This window comes from Rhinoraja longicauda, chromosome 14 (genome assembly GCF_053455715.1).
Source record: "Rhinoraja longicauda isolate Sanriku21f chromosome 14, sRhiLon1.1, whole genome shotgun sequence".
In the NCBI taxonomy this organism is placed as follows: Eukaryota; Metazoa; Chordata; class Chondrichthyes; order Rajiformes; family Arhynchobatidae; genus Rhinoraja; species Rhinoraja longicauda.
The window spans coordinates 32713904-32732788 of NC_135966.1; the positions used below are offsets into that span (position 1 = coordinate 32713904).

The 18885-nt window shown below is 49.3% G+C and overlaps 1 protein-coding gene across 1 annotated transcript in view; it reads left to right on the plus strand.

The window, feature by feature from the left end:
• The first annotated feature begins 1095 nt into the window (after positions 1 to 1095).
• The window catches only part of synpo (synaptopodin), a 38074-nt gene continuing 20284 nt past the window's right edge, over positions 1096 to 18885 (plus strand). The window contains exons 1-3 of the mRNA XM_078411158.1: positions 1096 to 1220; positions 14179 to 14347; positions 15558 to 16775. Of these exons, the coding sequence (XP_078267284.1) occupies positions 16430 to 16775 (346 nt within the window). The 5' untranslated portion in view covers positions 1096 to 1220; positions 14179 to 14347; positions 15558 to 16429. The remainder of the gene's footprint in view (positions 1221 to 14178; positions 14348 to 15557; positions 16776 to 18885) is intronic.

Sequence of the window (18885 nt, forward strand, 5' to 3'; positions counted from 1 at the left end):
AGGTACCCACCACCCTCTGTGTTAAAGCACTTGCCCCGCACATCTCCTTTAAATCAGTGAATAAGAGTCCTGACCCAAAAAGCTCCTATCCATATTCTCCAGAGATGCTGCCTGACGCATTGAGTTACTTTTTTCCACATCTGTAAACTTTGCCCTCTGTCACATAAGCTACACCCTCCTTGACATTTCCACCCTGGGGGGAAAAAGGGTTCTGACTTTAGACTTTACTTTAGACTTTAGAAGCACCCCACAGGAACAGGCCCTTCAGCCCACAAAGACCGCGTAAACCAGCGATCACTTCATGCACTAATACTATCCTACACACTAGGGCCAATTTTACCAAAGCCAATTAACCTACAAACTTGCACATCTTCGGAGTGTGTGAGGAAACTGAAACACCCGAAGAAAACCCATGGGGTCACAGGGAGAACGTACAAACTCCGTACAGACAGCACCCGTAGTCAGGATCACAACGCAGGTCTCTGGCACTGTGAGGCAGCACCTCTACCGTCTACCCTATCTATGCCAAATGATAGAAACAAAGAATTGCAGATGATGGTTTACACGTAAGATAGATGCAAAGTGCTGGAGGAACTCAGCGACTCAGGCAGCATCTCTGGAGGAAAAAGATCATATTTCTCCAGTGATGCTGCCTGCCTGACCCACTGTTACTCCAGTACTTTGTGTCGACCTGTGCCAACGATGGCTCCCACTGTCTGACTGTGATTAATTCACCCCTTGAAACACGTTACGCCAAGGAACTCCGCCAAAGACACTGTCCTGACATTTCAAGACAAGTTCGCGCTCGTCCAATATTTTTTTTTGCTTCCCCCTTCTTTACCGATTTGACTTCTGAAATCTTGTAACCCGATCTTTGGAAATTCTGAAGCAATTTGCTTTCTAACTAACCAGAGTAAGACAGAAAAAAAATTCTTCAAGCAACTTTGGCAGCTTTAACAAGTTTGATTTTTTAACTTCATTTCTCCCCCTCCCTTCCCTCCCTTCCCTTCCCTTCCCTCCCCTCCAGACCTAACTAGGTCAACAAAAGAAATTCTATTTGATTAGGTTCCCTCCCCTCCGTTCTCCCTCCTCCCCGTCTGTGTAAGTGACACGGGGCAGTGGAGACTCGGGCAGCAAGGCAGGAGATTCTCTCTCGCTCTCTCTCTCCCTCCCTCCCTCTCTCTCTGTCTCCCCGACCCAAGGTCCTGTCGACGCCGCAGGTAAGACGGACACGGTCCGGGCTGTCTGTGTGTCTGGGCTGGGGCAAGGGTTGGGAAACGACAACGTCTACACAACAAGAGCAATATAGGAGGGGGAGACAGAGAGACGATGTCCTGGGCCAGAGAGAGACACACACACACACACACACACACACAGTCAGACAGAGAGACGATGTCCCGGGCCAGAGGCAGACTGACACACACACACAGACGGACAGAGAGGGAGAGTTTGTAGACCATTCACCCAGCATTGCAATGCAAGGAGAGAGGCGGGTTCTTCGGTCCGTAATGCTCATACTAGCCCCCATGCAATCAAGGGGACGGGGCGATATCTCAGGCCGGAGGGAGAAAATAACAGAGACCGCCCACCCATCATTGGAGACCAGAGCAGAGAGAGAGACAGACTTTTCGGCCAGTTATACTTATACTAGCCCCCTACATAATGCAATAAGGGAGGGGGACGGGGCGATGTCTTGAGCCGGATCGAGAGAGAAACAATGACCGTCCACCCATCAGACCAGAGGGGAGAGAGAGAGAGAAAACGAGAGAGAGACTTCGGCCCGGTATACCCATGCTAGCCCCTCCACAATGCAAGCAAGGGAAGGCGACGTGGCGACATGGCGGGCCGGAGAGAAGGAAAACCAGACTGAGGCTGCCCACCCCTTATTGTAAAGCAGAGAGATAGGCTCTTCGGCCTATTTTAGCTATACTAGCCCCCAGCAATGGAGGGGGGACGGGACGATGTACGGGCCCGAAAGACAGAGAGAGATAGAGAGAGGGGGAAACAGTCTACCCATCATTGCAAAGAGAGAGGAGAAAGAGTAAGAGGCCCTTCGGCCTGTTTTCGCTATACTAGCCCTTACACGATGCCAGAAATGGGGGGACGGGCGATCTCCTAGAGAGATGGAAACATAGACTTTAGGGAGACGGTCCACCATTCACTGCAGAGCCGAGGGGTGGTCCTTCGGCCCGCCACACCCATGCTAGTCCCCTTCTCCCTAAGGGGCCAAGACTTAACTCGCCGAATATTATTATTTTCTGCACCAAAAAAAAAAGGTGCCCCGTGCATCTAAAGTGCAGATAATTAATTCTCGGAGTTGGACCCCCCCCCACCCCCACCCAAAATGAAGAAATTGGGAGACAGAGGAGGGAAATACAACTATGCGCGGAGATTTACGAGGCTGTTTACCGGCCTGTTTGTGGTCTCCCCCACTGCTCCCCACAGATAGATGCTGATTGACCTGTTGACAATCCCAGATTTCCAGGTCTATTGACGTTGTTGTTGTTGTTGTTGTTGTTGCTCCTGCCTGTTCAATCCTAGAACGGGCTCCTCGGGCCGAATGGCTCCCCCTCTGCTCTCGTGAAAAGTCTCTCCCCCACATCGCGGTACAGATGTTTGTAGCTCAGTCAAGGAGAATGCTGCCTGGATTAGAGGGTATTAGATACAGGGAGAGGTGGTTGGAGAGGGTGCAGAGGAGGGTTACCAAAATGCTGCCTGGATTAGAGGGTATTAGATACAGGGAGGGGTTGGAGAGGGTGCAGAGGAGGTTTACCAGAATGCTGCCTGGATTAGCTACAGGAAATTAGATACAGGGAGTGCTTGGACAGACTTGGACTGATTTCTCTGGAGTGCTGGAGGTTGCGGGGAGATCATACAGAAGTATTAAAAAAAATTATGGGAGGCATAGATAGGGTAGACAGTCAGAACTTTTGACCCCAGGGTGGAAATGTCAAATACGAGAGGTATTAGCACCTAAGTTTAAAGGCGATGTGTGGGGTACGCTTTTATATCGAGGGTGGTGGGGGCCTGGAACGCACTGCCAGGGGTGGTGATGGGGGCAGATACGATAGTGGTGTTTAAGAGGCTTTTGGAAGGCACATGGATATGCTTGGAATGGAGGGATATGGATCGGGTGCTGGCAGAGGAGATTAGTTTAATTTAGCGTCATGTTCAGCATGGGCGTTGTGGGCCGAAGGGCCCATTCCTGTGCTGTACTGGGCAGTGGTAGAGCTGCTGCCTCACAGCACCAGAGACCTGGCTTTGATCCTAACTACGGGTGCTGTGTGTGTGTGGAGTGTGTATGTTCTCCCTGTGACCGTGTGGGTTTTCTCCGGGTGCTCCGGTTTCCTCCCACACTCCAAGATGCACAGGCTTGTAAGTTAATCGGCTTTGGTAATAATTGTAAATTGTCCCTAGTGTGTAATATATTGCTAGTGTACGGGGATCGCTGGTCGGCGCGGACTCGGTGAGATGTAGAGCCTGCTTCTGCGCTGTATCTCTAAAGTCTAAAGTCAAGTCCAACAGGCAGATAAATACCACCTCAGTATGAGTGACATTTTGCATCTGTTTTCTATTATCTATAGAGCTCTGAGTGATAATTCTGGTGCTATAAACAATTTTTTCCTGCCTTTGAGGAACTGAAAGTAAAGACTAGGAGAGGATGCATTGATTCATGGAGGTGGTTGGACAGACATGCTGGGTCACATCTGTCGAGTGAACTCAACCGAAAACCTGGTGAATTTTGGAACTGAATGAAACATAGAAAAATAGGTGCAGGATTAGACCATTTGGCCCTTCGAGCCAGCACTGCCATTCAATATGATCATGGCTGACCATCTAAAATCAGTACCCCATTCCTGCTTTTTCACCATATCCCTTGATTCCTCTTGCCCTAAGAGCTAAATCTAACTGCTGCTCTATATCCCTCCCTCCAACTTTACATTTCACTCCTTCTCTGAGTTTTAGTTTAGTTTTAGAGATACAGTGCGGAAATTGGCCCTTCCGCGCACCAAGTCCGCGCCGACCAGCCGATCACCTTGTGCACTATCCTACACACCAGGGACAATTTACAATTATCCCAAGCCAATTAACCTACAAACCTGCACGTCTTTAGAGTGTGGGAGGAAACAGGAGATCCTGGAGAAAACCCACGCAGGTCACGGGGAGAATGTACAAACTCCATACAGACAGCACCCATAGTCAGGATCGAACCTGGGTCTCTGGCGCTGTGAGGCAGCAACTCTACCGCTGCACCACCGTGCCTCCTGATGGGAGAGGGGAGAAGAGGAAGTAAGACTGGTCCTTGATATAATCATTAAGCTGTCATTAAGTCACTTTTTCACGCAGAGGGTGGAGGGTATATGGAATGAGCTGCCAGAGGAGATAGCTGAGGCAGGCACTATAACAACATTTAAAAGACATGTGATCACGTACACGGATATGAAAGGTTTAGAAGGACCAAATATCAGCAGGTGGGACTAGTGCCGGTGGGCTGAAGGGGCTGTTTTCATAATGTGTGACAGTGATTCTATAAACTCTGTGAATAATTGTAAATGGGATTTGGAGAGGGGTAGGAGAAATAGGGATTCAAAGGGTTATAGACAATGGGTAGCAGAGTGGTGTTGCAGTCGAGCAACCGCCTTACAGTGCCGGAGACCGGCTTCGATCCTGGTTACAGGTGAATCTGTATGGAGTTTGTACGTTCATCCCCTGCCCTGTGTGGGTTTTCTTTGGGTGCTCCGGATTCCTCACACACTCCAAAGACGTACAAGTTTGTGACTCAATTGGCTTGGTATAAATGTAAATGTAAAAAAGCTATTCCTAGTGTGTGTAGGACAGTGTTAATGTTCGGGGATCGCTGGTTAGTGCGGACTCGGTGGGCCGAAGGGCCGGTTTCAGCGCTATATCTCGAAACTAAACTAAACTAGCAGGGTGTGTGGGACTAAATATAATTGTATTCAAATTGTATCCAGCATCGTCACAATGGGCTGAAGAACCACCTTTTGCCACATGTCTGCGATCTAATGCCCTCGTAACAAGAACACCACACTTCAAGTCAAGAGTGTATTTAATTGTCATATGTACCGACAACAGAACACAATCTGAACTCAGTCTGAAGAAGGGTCTCGACCCAAAACGTCGCCCATTCCTTCTCTCCTGAGATGCTGCCTGACCTGCTGAGTTACTCCAGCATTTTGTGAATAAATACCTTTGATTTGTACCAGCATCTGCAGTTATATTCGTACAGAACACAAAATCCTCACTTGCAGCAGCACAACACGTCCGTAAATAACATATTAAAGAAAAAATAAAGCTCAATCAATTTAAAGAAAAATATTAGTGCAAAAAAAGCCCAAGGTCCCCAGTAAACCCATGATTGTCTGTAGTTCAAAGTTTGAAACATAACCTCATTCAAAGGGCATTTGGATACACATTTTCCATCAATCTGCTTCACAATAAATCATTCCACATCCCAACGATTGTCTTTGCAAACTTCTAATTCTCTAAGCTATCTGCCGGCTGATAAAGATGGATAATCCTTCACTGTTTACTCTCAGTCCAGCTCCCGTTACCTGCTCTGAATTCCCTCATAATCCAACCTGCCCTCTTGTTCAACAACCCAAACGCCCAGGAATGAAGGAGATGACAGAGAGTGGTGGACACTGCCCGGTCCATCATAGATACTGACCCTCCCCACCATCGAAGGGGTCTACATGAGGCGCTGCCCCAAAACAGCAGCCAGCATCATCAGACCTACAACACCCTGGCCACACTCTCATCTCACTGCTACCATCAGGAAGAAGGTACAGGAGCTTGAAAACTGTGATCTCCAGATTCAAGAACAGTTTCTTCACAACCAGTATTAGGCTCTTGAACACTGCACAATGCTAATCTAACCTACGAAATACTAACTATCTTGGTTGCACTAGGGACTGGGCATTTTTTTGCACTAATGTTTTTTAAATTTATTGAACTTTTTGTAGTTTATTATGTTATCTATGAGTACCGTGTTTACAGGCCTGTTGTGCTGCTGCAAGTAAGAAATTCCTGGTTCTGTTTTCGGTACATTTGACAATTAAACACTCTTGACTCTTAACCTGAATTCCAAAACTAACCATGTACTATTACAACACACGTTGGGGCAGATCGCGTGGGTTTCCTCCAGGTGCTCTGGATTCCTCCCACATCCCAAAGACGTGCAGTTTGTAGGTTAATTGACCCGGGCTGTAAATTACCCCAAGTGTGTAAGTAGTGGATGAGAAATTGGGATAACATAGAACTAGTGTGAATTGGTAATGGATGGTTGGCCTGGACTCGGTGGGCTGAAGGGCCTGTTTCCATGCTGTGTCTTTAAACTAAGCTAAGATGTCTTCCATTTAACCTGTGAAAGCAGTGATGTTGAGACTAGTGTCTGCAAAGGGCTTTAATGACAAATCCAGGAATTCATTGCCACAGATGGCAGTGGAGACCAAGTCATTGGGCATTTTTAAAGCAGAGATTGACGGGTTCTTGATTAGTAAGGGTGTCAAGGGTTACGGGGAGAAGGCAGGAGAATGGGGTTGAGAGGGAAAGATAGAACAGCCCTGATGAATGGTGGAGTAGACTTGATGGGCCGAATGGTCTAATTCTGCTCCAATGACTTATGAACTTGCAAATCCTCAGTAAAAACAGTTTTTAATAAAGTGAAGATGGAGTAGTCAGATCTCCATTGACAGCGGCTCTGGCGATGAATGGGTTAAGGGTGGATCTGGAAGAGACATTTCACTAAGAGAGCCAAAGAATTTGGAAATAGTTCTGGAAATAGTTGATTAACACAGCAAGGAATAGCAGCGGTGTGAGTCCAGACGAGACAGCAGCAGACCAGATATCTTCTGAGAATGAGGGTCTTGCCCGACAGAATCTCTCATCTCATAGAGAGCGAGGGGGTGGGGATCAAGTCAGGACTCGAGGGCCTGAGCTACAGGGAGAGGCTGGGTAGACTAGGACTTTATTCCTTGCAGCGCAGGGGACTAAGGGGTAATCCTATAGAGGTGTATAAAATCATGAGGGCAATAGATAGGGTGAATGGACTCTTTTACCCGGAGTGGAGGAATCAAGAACCAGAGTTGTGGAGGTAGTCCAGTCCGTCACACAGACCAGACTCCCCACCATCGACTCCATCTCCACCATGCAGCTTGGCCTGGCCTGGTTTGGCTACAGATGTCAGGTAGAAGCCAGTTTGGTGTATCTCTGAAGTCTAAACTCCACACCAGCTCTAAGTAACCACTCACTCAGTACACTGAGAACCTCTATAGGGTGGGAGCCCTGTTCCACAGTTCAACGTATGCCTGAGTCTTTGTCTGCACCTTAAATAATTGATAGCCTCACAAAAGGAGACTGCCTCTCACTCCTTCAACTAAAGGAGATAATGTTTCCTCATCACTCAAGGAACATAGAACAGTGCAGCACATAACAGGCCCTTCAACCCACACTGTTCTTGATACCAAGATGAACTAATCTCCTCTGCTGTACATGATCCACATCCCTCCATTCCCTGCATCGATGTGCCTCGAAAAGCCTCAAATGGCACTATCATATGTGCCTCCACCACCACCACCCCTGGCAGCGCGTTCTAGGCACCCACCGTCCGCACCGTGAAAACAAATTGACCCACATATCTTCTTTAAACTTTCTCCCTATAGCCTTAAAACTATGCCCTCTAGACTTTAGACTAGAGATAAAGCGTGGAAACAGGCCCTTCGGCCCACCTAGTCCGCGACAACCGGCAATCACCTGTACACTAACACTATCCTATACACTAGGAACAATTTACAATTTAACCAAAACCAATTAACCCACACGCCTTTGTTGTGTGGGAGGAAACCGGAGCACCTGGAGAAAACCCACGCAGTCACAGGGAGAACGTACAAACTCCATACAGACAGTATCGTAATCAGGATCAGACCCAGGTCTCTGGCGCTGTAAGGCAGCAACCCCATGCTTACTGCTGCACCACTGTGCCATCGTCTAGTCTTTGACATTTTCACCCTAGGGGAAAGGTTCTGACTGTCTACCCTATCTATGCCTGAGTCAAGAGTGTTTTATTGTCATATGTCCCGAAACAGCACAATGAAATTCTTACTTGCAGCAGCACAACAGATATGTAAACACAGTACCTTATAAAACAAAGAATAAACAAAAAAAAGTTCAGTATATATATTTTTTTAAATGAACAAACGATAATAGTGCAAAGACAAAACCAATGCCCCAAATCTATGTAGTTTGGAGCCCATTTGGAGGTTGTCATGTTTAATAGCCTGGTGGCTGTGGGGAAGAGGCTGCTCCTGAACCTGGACATTACAGTTTGCAGGCTCCTGTACCTTCTTCCCAATGGCAAGAGAGAGATGAGAGCGTGGTCAGGGTGATCACATTGAATGGCGGTGCTGGCTTGAAGGGCCGAATGGCCTCCTCCTGCACCTATTGTCTATTATTGTCTATTGTGTGGGTCTGATGATGCTGGCTGCCTTTTAGAGGCAGTGTCTCCTGTAGATTCCTTCACTGGTGGGGAGGTCAGTACCCGTGATGGGCCGGGCAGTGATGGACCGGGCAGTGATGGACCGGGCAGTGATGGACCGGGCAGTGATGGACCGGGCAGTGATGGACCGGGCAGTGATGGACCGGGCAGTAATGGACCGGGCAGTGTCCACCACTCTCAGATGGGGGAGGGAGGGAGGGAGGGAGGGAGGGAGGGAGGGAGGTGAGGAATGGGGTGGGGACGGAGGAGGGGGACGCAGAGTGAACCTCTCTTTCTCACACTGACCTTTTTCATCCTCTGAACCAGTCCAGTCGTTCCCTCACCTTTGCCCTTCCCTGCTAACTCATTCCAGATCTCCCATCTTCTGCCTACGAAACAATTCTACCGTACTGCTCTATTTATGGTCTAACAGGTTAGAGCCTTTTACAAGCAATAAGGAACCACACTGTCCTTCCCTGCGGTCCAGAGGTTTGATGGCACTTTATTTCTCACATGCTGAGGTACAGTGAAGTTACTGTTTGTGTACAGTTCAGTACAATACATAAGCACATAGGTACATCTTAGAGAACCATCTCAACTACAGTACAAGTGTATAGCAGTAGTACACTGAGACAATATACAGTCGTCATTTTCAAGTCCCAGTTGTTGTAAGTGCAGTGTTCTTGGCCTGGCCATGAAGGCCCGTTGTCATGGCGATGTTGCAGGGTCGCCTTGGCCAAGTATAGCCACGGTGTCCTTCGCCATTGCTCCCCTGCTCAAGGTCGTGTCCGGTCCATGCGCTTGGCCTCTTGGAGCTGTCCCCGGTCCAGCCGAGCCCCAGGCTGCTGCAGGGCCTCCAGCGGCCCGCTCCACCATCGAGGCAGTGCACTCCCTCCCGCTGCCGGTCTGCTTCCTGGCCCTCCATGTGACTCTCTCCACTTTGGGCGGGCGAGCCGGGTCCTCCGGGCGGATCCTCCGTCCTGGGTCCTGGGCGAGTGAGTCCTTGCCCGCGTGGGGCCGAGCTGGGTCTTCCGGGCAACTCTCTGGCCCACAGAGGGCAAGCCGGGCCTGCTGCTGGACTGGGCCGCGGCCTTTGTCCAGCACTCCATCCACGCAAGCAAACAACACGTGGCTGTTACTGGCCAGGGAAAGTTGATGTTGTCACAAGGAACTGTAGATGCTAGAATCTTGAGCAAAAAACAAAGTACTGGATGAACTCAGCGGGTCAGCAGCAGCTTTGGAGAAACGGGCAGACAGCATTTCAGGTCAGGACTCTTTCTCTTGGGATCGACACAAAATGCTGGAGTAACTCAGCAGGGCAGGCAGTTCCTCCAGCATTTTGTGTCTGTCTTCGGTTTAAACCGGCATCTGCAGTTCCTTCCTAACCAACTCTTTTTCTTGGGTGCGGTTTCCCCTGGGAGAGATGGCGTTGAGGGGAGGAGCTGAGATCTACCCTGAGTCTAAACACAAAGCAGCACTCGTTCTGAACCCGTTCCTCGTCCTGCCAATCCCTCAGGCTGCCTCTCCGCTATTTTCCCAAATGAACATTCGAGAGTGTTTAATTGTCATCTCTGCTGAAAATTGCTGCCTCACAGCATCAGAGACCCAGGTTTGATCCTGATTACGGCTGCTGTCCACATGCAGTTTGTACGTTCTCCCTGGGATCACGTGGGTTTTCTCCGGGTGCTCTAGGTTTCCTCCCACACTCCAAAGACATGCGAGTTTTGTAGATTAATTGGCTTCTGTAAATTGTCCCTGGTGTGCAGGATAGAACTAATGTACTGGTGTTTATTGTAGCAACAAAGAACTGCAGATGCTTTTTTATACCAAAGATAGACACAAAGTGCAGGAGTAAATCAGCGGGTCAGGCAGCATCTCTGGAGGAAAGGCATAGGTGATGTTTCGGGTCGAGACCCTTCTTCAGACAGGAAGTCTGCTATCCTTTTTCTCCCTTCCTTTTTCTCCAGAGAGGCTGCCTGACCAGCTGAGTTACTCCAGCACTTTGTGTGTATGTACGGGTGATCGTGCGTCAGCGTGGACTCAATGGGCCGAAGGGGCTGTTCCCACGCTGTATCACCAAACTAAAACTAAGCAGCTTAACAGGTCTGTAAAAACAGTGCTCATAGATCAGAGTGGCGCAGCGGTAGAGCTGCTGCCTTACAGCGCCAGAGACCCGGGTTCGATCCAGACTACAGGGTGCTGTCTGCACGGAGTTTGCTCTGGTGCGGACTGCATGGGTTTTCTTCGGTTTTCTACCACATTCCAAAGACGTACAGGTTTGTCGGTTAATTGGCTTCGGTAGTGCGCAGTGTGTAGGATAGTGCTAGTGTGTGAGGATCACTGGTCGGCACAGACTCAGTGGGCCACAGGGTCGGCTTCCATGCTGTATGGCTGAAGCCTAAAGTCTAAAGTAAAGTACCAGTGGCTTTAGACTTGTGGAGAGACAGTGTGCGTTTGCAGCAATATGGAACTGGGAGCTTGTTAAATCTCACTAACTCAAACCCAAACCATTCCTCTCATTTTAATTCACCCCCTCCCTCTCACTCCCTCTCCCAACGGGTACTATCCAGTTAGTTTGCAGCCTCCAGGAGCTTGTTCCAGAACCACAGGGCCATCTCTCTCCCTCAGTCCTACAGGGGAAATCTCACACAGTGAACCATCTCCCCCGGCCATCTGCAGGTATGTAGCCAGGCTTGCAAACTCACCAACAGCAAAATGGGAAAATGATTGCAGAGAAGAGCATCGTAGATGTTGCTAGGACTCAAGGGTCTGAGCTATAGGGAGTCGGAAGAAGGGTCTCGACCCGAAACGTCACCCGTTCCCTCTCTCCAGAGACGCTGCCTGTCCTGCTGAGTTACTCCAGCATTTTGTGCCTCCCTTTGAGCTAGGGAGTGGTTGGGCGGGATGGGACTTTATTCCTTGGAGCACAGGAGGATGAGGTAATCTTGTACGCAGAGTAGGGGAATTAAGAAGCAGAGGTCATAGTTTAGTTTATTGTCATATGTACCAAGGTAACGTGAAAAACTTTTTTGTTGCGTGCTATCCAGTCAGCGGAAAGACTGTACAAGATTACAATCTGGCCGTCCCTAGTGCATAGATACTAGATAAAGGGAACAAAGTCCAGTAAAGACTAATTAAAGATATAGGTTTAATATTTAATAGGAATCTGAGGGATAACTTTTTCGCACAGAGGGTGGTGGATATATGGAACGAGTTGCCGGAGGAGGTAGTTGAGTCAGGTTCTATCACATTAAACAATATTTGGGCAGGTAAATGAGTAGCATAGGTTTAGACAGATATGGGCCAGAAACAGGGAGTTGCGAATTGTAGATGGGACATGTTGGTCGACGTGGACAAGTTGGGTCGAAGGGCGTGATTCCACACTGTATGGCTCTATATGGTTCAATGGTACTTTATGGACACATGTACTTAAGTACTGTGAAGTTCTTTGTTTGTATGCCCTCTAGTCTTTGACAATTCCACGCTGGAATAAAGGTTCTGACCTACCCTATCTATAACTCTCACAATTTTTCTACTTCTATCAGGTCTCCCCTCAGTCTCCAAAGCTGAAGGTGACATTCAGGGACTTTAAGATCAGCGGCAATCCTGCAGTTAACTCCCCCTGGTGGTTAGTTGATAAGAAAAAAAGTGTAAAACAAAGTGCTGGAAGAACTCAGTGGGTCAGGCAGCATCTGTGGAGGGGAAGGGGATATTGATTCAGGTCGGGACCCTGCATCAGGTAGATTTGGACGGTGAGGGTTTCGACCCGAAATGTCACCTATCCATGTCCTCCACAGATGCTGCCTGACCTGCTGAGTTCTTCCAGCTTTTTGTGTTTTACTCAAGATTCCACCATCTGCAGTTTAGTTTCGTTTTACAGTCATACAGCATGGAAACAGGCTCTTTGTCCCAACTTGCCCACACCGACCAACATGCCCCATCTACACTAGTCCCACCTGCCTGCATTTGGCCCATATCCCTCAAAACCGGTTCTATCCATGTACCTGTCTAAATGTTTCTTAAACGTTGCGATAGTTACTTGCCTCAACTACCTCCTTTGGCAGCTCGTTCCATACACCTACCGCCCTTTGTGTGAAAACGTTACCCCTCAGGTACCTATTAAATCTTTCCCCCCCTCACCTTAAACCTGTGGTTCTCCATTCCCCTACTCTGGGCAAGAGACTCAGTGCGTCCACCCGATCTATTCCTCTCATGATTTTGTACATGATTTTAGTCTAATTTTAGTTTAGTTTAATTTAGTTTTAGTTTATTATTGTCACGTGTACCGAGGTACAGTGAAAAGCTTTTGTTTGCATGCTATACAATCAGCAGACAGACTATACATGATTACAATCAAGCCGTCCAGAGTGTACAGATACAGGATAAAGGGTACAACATTTAGTGCAAAGATATAACATTGAAGACCGACAGAGTCTGATTAAAGATAGTTCAAGGTCTCTAATGAGGTAGATGGGTCAGGACCGTTCTCTGGCTGATGCAGTTCTTTGTGGCTCAACCATTTTGCTGCTGTGCTGAACACAAAGTGTTTACTTTTAGTTTAGACTATAGACTTTATTGATACAGTATGCAAACAGGCCATTCGGCCCACTGAGTCTGACCCGACCAGCGATCACCCCGTACACTAGCACTATCCGAGACACCAGGGACAATTTACAATTTTACTGAAGCCAATTAACCTGTAAACCTGCTCATCTTTGGAGTGTGGGAGGAAACCGGAGCACCCGGAGAAAAACTACGCAGTCACAGGGAGAACGTACAAACTCCGTTCTGAACTCCATAAAAACTGAACAAAACAGTCCTGGTAACATCCTCGTGAACCTCCTCTGCAGCCTTCCAGCTTAAGGTCTTATGGTCTGTGGCACACTCTGTGAGGTGCGATTGGAAATGAAAACAGCCCGTGTCATCAGCTGGAACTAAATCAGTCCATCAGACATCTGAATCATGGCTGATATCTGCTGAATGTCTAATTAGCACAGGCATGTAAGCCGCTGAATAATTGGATCAACGAGTTGCACACGGCACAAGCCGGCTGTAAACGTGCAGGACAAACTCTGGGATTTGTCCATAAAGTCCCCGTCTGTTAGAAGCTGGCCAAATATTTGGAGTATTGTGTTCAGTCTTGTTCAACCTGCTGTAGGAAGGATGCCATTAAGCTGGAGAGAGTGGATGTTGCCAGGAATCATAAGATCATAGATGAAGCATCAAAATCAGGCCACTCGGGCCATCGAGTCTACTCCACCATTCGATCATGGCTGATCTATCTTTCCCTCTCAACCCCATTCTCCTGCCTTCTCCCCATAACCTTTGACACCCTTACTAATCAAGTATCTGTCATTCTACGCTTTAAAAATACACAATGATTTGGCCTACACAGCCGTTTGTGGCAATGAAGTCCGCAGATTCACCACCCTCTGGCTAAAGAAATTCTTCCTCATCTCCTTTCGAAAGGTACGTCCTTTTACTGTGAGGCTATGCCCTCTGGTCCTAGACTCTCCCACTAGTAGAAACATCCTCTCCACATCCACTCTATCCAGGCATTTCACTATTCGGTAAGTTTCAATGAAGTCCTCCCTCATCCTTCTAAACTCCAATGTGTACAGGCCCAGAGCTGTCAAATGCCCACCGTACATTAAACGTTCTCTTGTCATACTCTTCTCTTTCAGGTGGTCGGTCGGGAAACGGAAGTGCGTGCCGGGACGAGGAGGATGTGAGGATTCTTGTCCTTCTTTCCACCGCAGCTGCCAGCACCCCTGCTCCTGGCCATGGGGAGGCACTGAGACCAGCCCCGGCACCCCCCGGCAGAGTGTCACCCCGCCGGCTCGGCCGTCCACGGTAGGTCTGGGCAACCGCTGTTGGCAGCTGGGGCCACTGTGACTGCAGGAGGGGGGCACGAGGCTGGGCTCTCCCATGGGACAGCCCATGGTGTCACACGGAGTAACAGAGACCCTGTGGCCGGGACAAGGGCTTAGAGACCGACACACGCACACACGCTTACACATGCACACACACACACACACATGCGTGCACACACACACACATACGTGCGTGCACACACACTCATTCACGCTCGCACACTCATGCACGCACACAAATGCACACACACACGCGCATGCACACACATGCGCACACTTACACACACGCAGGTGCACACACGCGCGCGCACACACACACACTCACACACGCACACGCACATTTCCATATTCTTACACACAAACACACACAAACACACACACACACATGCATGCGCACACACACATGCACATATACACACACACACACACACATATTCTTATGCACACGCACACATATAATTACGCACGCACGCATGCTCATACACACATACAGACGCACACACATTCATACACATGATACGAAACGATATGATAGAACTTTATCCCAGGAGGGAAATTGGTGAGACACATACTCATACACACACACACATATTCATACACAGAATTGCACACACATACATGCACATACTCATACACACACAGACACACACACTCTCACACATTCTCTCTCTCATCCTCTCTCCCTCTTGCTCTCTTACACACACTCTTTATCACACTCGCACACACTCACATTTTCTCTCTCACTGTCTCTCACATACACTAACAAATGCACACACACTCACAGTTCTACACACACATGCACACACACTTGAACACACTTAATCATATATGCACACATACAAACACATGTTGTACACCTGCAAATACACACACATGGTTGTTTACTCACAAGCATCAATGTATAGTCGTGCAAATATATACACACAAGTACACATATGTACAAATACAGACATATACACACACACACAAACACAAAACACGTTCTGAAGAAAGGTGCTGACCTGAAACAACACCTTTCCATGTTCTCCAGAGATGCTGCCTTACCTACTGAGTTACTCCAGCACTTTGTGTCTTTTTTTTGTTGTAAACCAGTATCTGCAGTTCCTCGTGTCTACTATATCATTAACATGTGCAATGAAGTCGTTTGTCAGACTCCACTTACCCGCTCCGTTATCCCCCCTCGCCTACAGTTTGCCTCTGAAGACCCTCAAAGGTGTGGGTCCCGGTTGCCAGATGTCTGAAGTCAGATCGTTCCACACTGAGGACCACTTGCCCTCATCTTAACACATCGCCCAAGCCAGGAGGAAGGTCAGACGGAGTCCTGAGTACCTACGATAAAAGACAAGAGGTTTGCAACACTCAACACGAGGACTTGATACTTGTTGAAGGTTGTTCTTTAAGAAGCCAGGCACCAGTCAAGCAATTGAAACCAGGAGGACATCTTGCTTCTATCTCCATCTTGTGGGCATCTTACTGTTGGAATTAATATCTGTTGAAGCCTGTTCCTCAACAAACCAAGCACCATTGAACCGGGAAAACATCCCGCTGATACCTGTTGAAGGTTGTTCTTTGACAAGCCTGATACCTGTTGAAGGTTGTTCTTTGACAAGCCAAGCAACGTTGAATTGGGAGGTCCTCCTCTTTCTGTCTCTATTCTGTGGACATCTTGCTGTTGGATACCTGCTGAAAGTTGTTCCTCAACAAGCTAACAAACGTTGAACTAGGAGGACATCTATCTCCATCTTATGGACATCCTGCTGCTGGAATTAATATCTGTTGAAAGTTGTTCCTCCACCAAGCAGGACCTATTCAACATTGAACTAGGAGAACACCTTAGTTCAAGGAGGTATCTTACTGTTGGATACCTGGTGAAGATTGTTCCTTGACAAGCCAAGAAACGTGGAACTGGGAGAACATCTTGTTTCTATCTCCATCTTGTGGACATCTTGCGGTTGGACTTGATACCTGTTGAAGGTTGGTCCTCATCAAGCCACACAAGGCTCAATCCCGTTGAAGTGGGACGGACATCCCGCCACCTCCTCCCTGTGGAGACGCCGGCCAGATGCAGTTGGAGGCAGATGTGCGTCGGTGCAGTTACATCACGCGGGAGCCAAAGTCCGCATGGTCCGTGGGAGGGGCAGCTCCCTCCCCACCAGACGTATGGGAGGAGGCAGGCGGGGGAAAGGGCGGAATGATGGATGTGGACGTGGAAAGGCTGTGTCTCTCACTCAACGTCTCCGGGGTCTCTGGACCAGCTCCTACGGTCAGCGAGGAGGTTGGCGAGCAAGGGACCAGCTCCCTGGACGAAGGAATGGACCCCATCAACAAAACCCTGGAATGTGGTGAAGAGGAGAGGTCCACAAACAGGGGCCCTGGTGGGATTGAAACTCCACATCAAACTCCAGCAAGTAAGGATGGTTATCTCGATTCCTCCCACGCAGTGACCTTTAGAAACTATATCTTGTCAATAAAATCTCGATGATTAGATACTGCACTGTTAGCAATAAATGTCCCAGAACAGTTTGTAAGGAAATGAGCACAGGCTTACAATTACAGTAGAGGTAGTGTGGGAGGGGCAGTGAGGGAGCGCCGCACTGTGGGAGAGACAGTGAGGGAGCGCCGCACTGTGGGAGAGACAGTGAGGGAGCACCGCACTGTGGGAGAGACAGTGAGAGAGCGCCGCACTGTGGGAGGGGCAGTACTGAGGGAGCGCCGCACTGTGGGAAAGACAGTGAGGGAGTGCCGCACTGTGGGAGAGACAGTGAGGGAGCACCAAACTGTGGGAAAGACAGTGAGGGAGCACCGAACTGTGGGAGGGGCAGTGAGGGAGTGCCGCACTGTGGGAGGGGCAGTGAGGGAGCGCCGCACTGTGGGAAAGACAGTGAGGGAGCACCGAACTGTGGGAGGGGCAGTGAGGGAGTGCCGCACTGTGGGAGGGGCAGTGAGGGAGTGCCGCACTGTGGGAGGGGCAGTGAGGGAGTGCCGCACTGTGGGAGGGGCAGTGAGGGAGTGCCACAAGGTGGGAGGGGCTGTGAGGGAGTGCTGCGTTGTGGGAGGGGCAGTACTGAGGGAGTGCCACAAGGTGTGAGGGGCAGTGAGGGAGTGCCACAAGGTGGGAGGGGCTGTGAGGGAGCGCCGCGCTGTGGGTGGGGCTGTGAGGGAGCGCCACACTGTGGGTGGGGCAGTGAGGGAGTGCCGCACTGTGGGAGGGGCAGTGAGGGAGCGCCACACTGTGGGAGGGGCAGTGAGGGAGTGCCACACTGTGGGAGGGGCAGTGAGGGAGCGCCGCGCTGTGGGTGGGGCAGTGAGGGAGTGCCGCACTGTGGGAGGGGCAGTGAGGGAGCGCCACAAGGTGGGAGGGGCAGTACTGAGGGAGCGCTGCGCTGTGGGAGGGGCAGTGAGGGAGTGCCACACTGTGGGAGGGGCAGTGAGGGAGTGCCACACTGTGGGAGGGGCAGTGAGGGAGCGCCACACTGTGGGAGGGGCAGTGAGGGAGTGCCACAAGGTGGGAGGGGCAGTGAGGGAGTGCCACAAGGTGGGAGGGGCAGTACTGAGGGAGCGCTGCGCTGTGGGAGTGGTTCCTCCGGGTGCTCCACTTTCCTCCCACATCCCAGAGACGTGCTGGTTTGTAGGTTAATCAGCCCTCTGTAAAATGCCCCCCAGTGTGTAGCAAGTGGATGCAAAAGTGGAATAACATTGAAATAGTGTGAACGGGGTGATCAATGGCCGTCGCCGACTCGGTGGGCCGAAGGGCCTGTTTCCCTGCTGTATCTCTAAACTATAAAGTCTGAAGAATGGTCCTGACTCGAAACGTAACCTATCCATGTTCTCCAGGGATAGTGACTGAGCTGCACAATTACTCCAGCACTTTGTGTCCATCTAAACCACATTAACCTCTTCTGCCCCTCTTCAAAGACAGGATGTAATTAGGAAAGCTAATATTATCATTTATTGTGAGGGGATTTAATACAAAAATTGGTAAATAATCTTTCAGTTCGACAGATCTGGGGTACTTAGAACCTAGAAAATAGAACAGAGAAGAGTACAGCACAAGAGCAGGCCCTTCGGCCCACAATGTCTGTGCCGAACGTGATGCCAAGACCAACTCTTATCTGCCTGCTCGTGATCCATGTCCCTCCATTCCCTGCATATCCATGTGCATATCCAGGGGCTATCTCCCGAATCTCACTTCAACTCCCCTTCCTATTCCCACACTGACCGTTCTGACCTGGGCCTCCTCCACTGTCAGAGTGAGGCCACACGCAAACTAGAGGAACTGTTAAAGGACACACTCAAATTTATGTCATCTGGTGCTCTAATGAAACAGACTGCAAGCCATTGTGAATATAATAACCACTTTAACAAAGGGAACCCCGTCAGAGGCTGACGGCCCAGTAAACATCACGGTAAGGGCATGAGTAGCTATTGTCTAATTTTGTATCAATAAATGGAACTCGGCTTTCATTTACAAACAGAACATAATGTCCTTGGGGCCAGAACCCCTCTACCAACCCAATT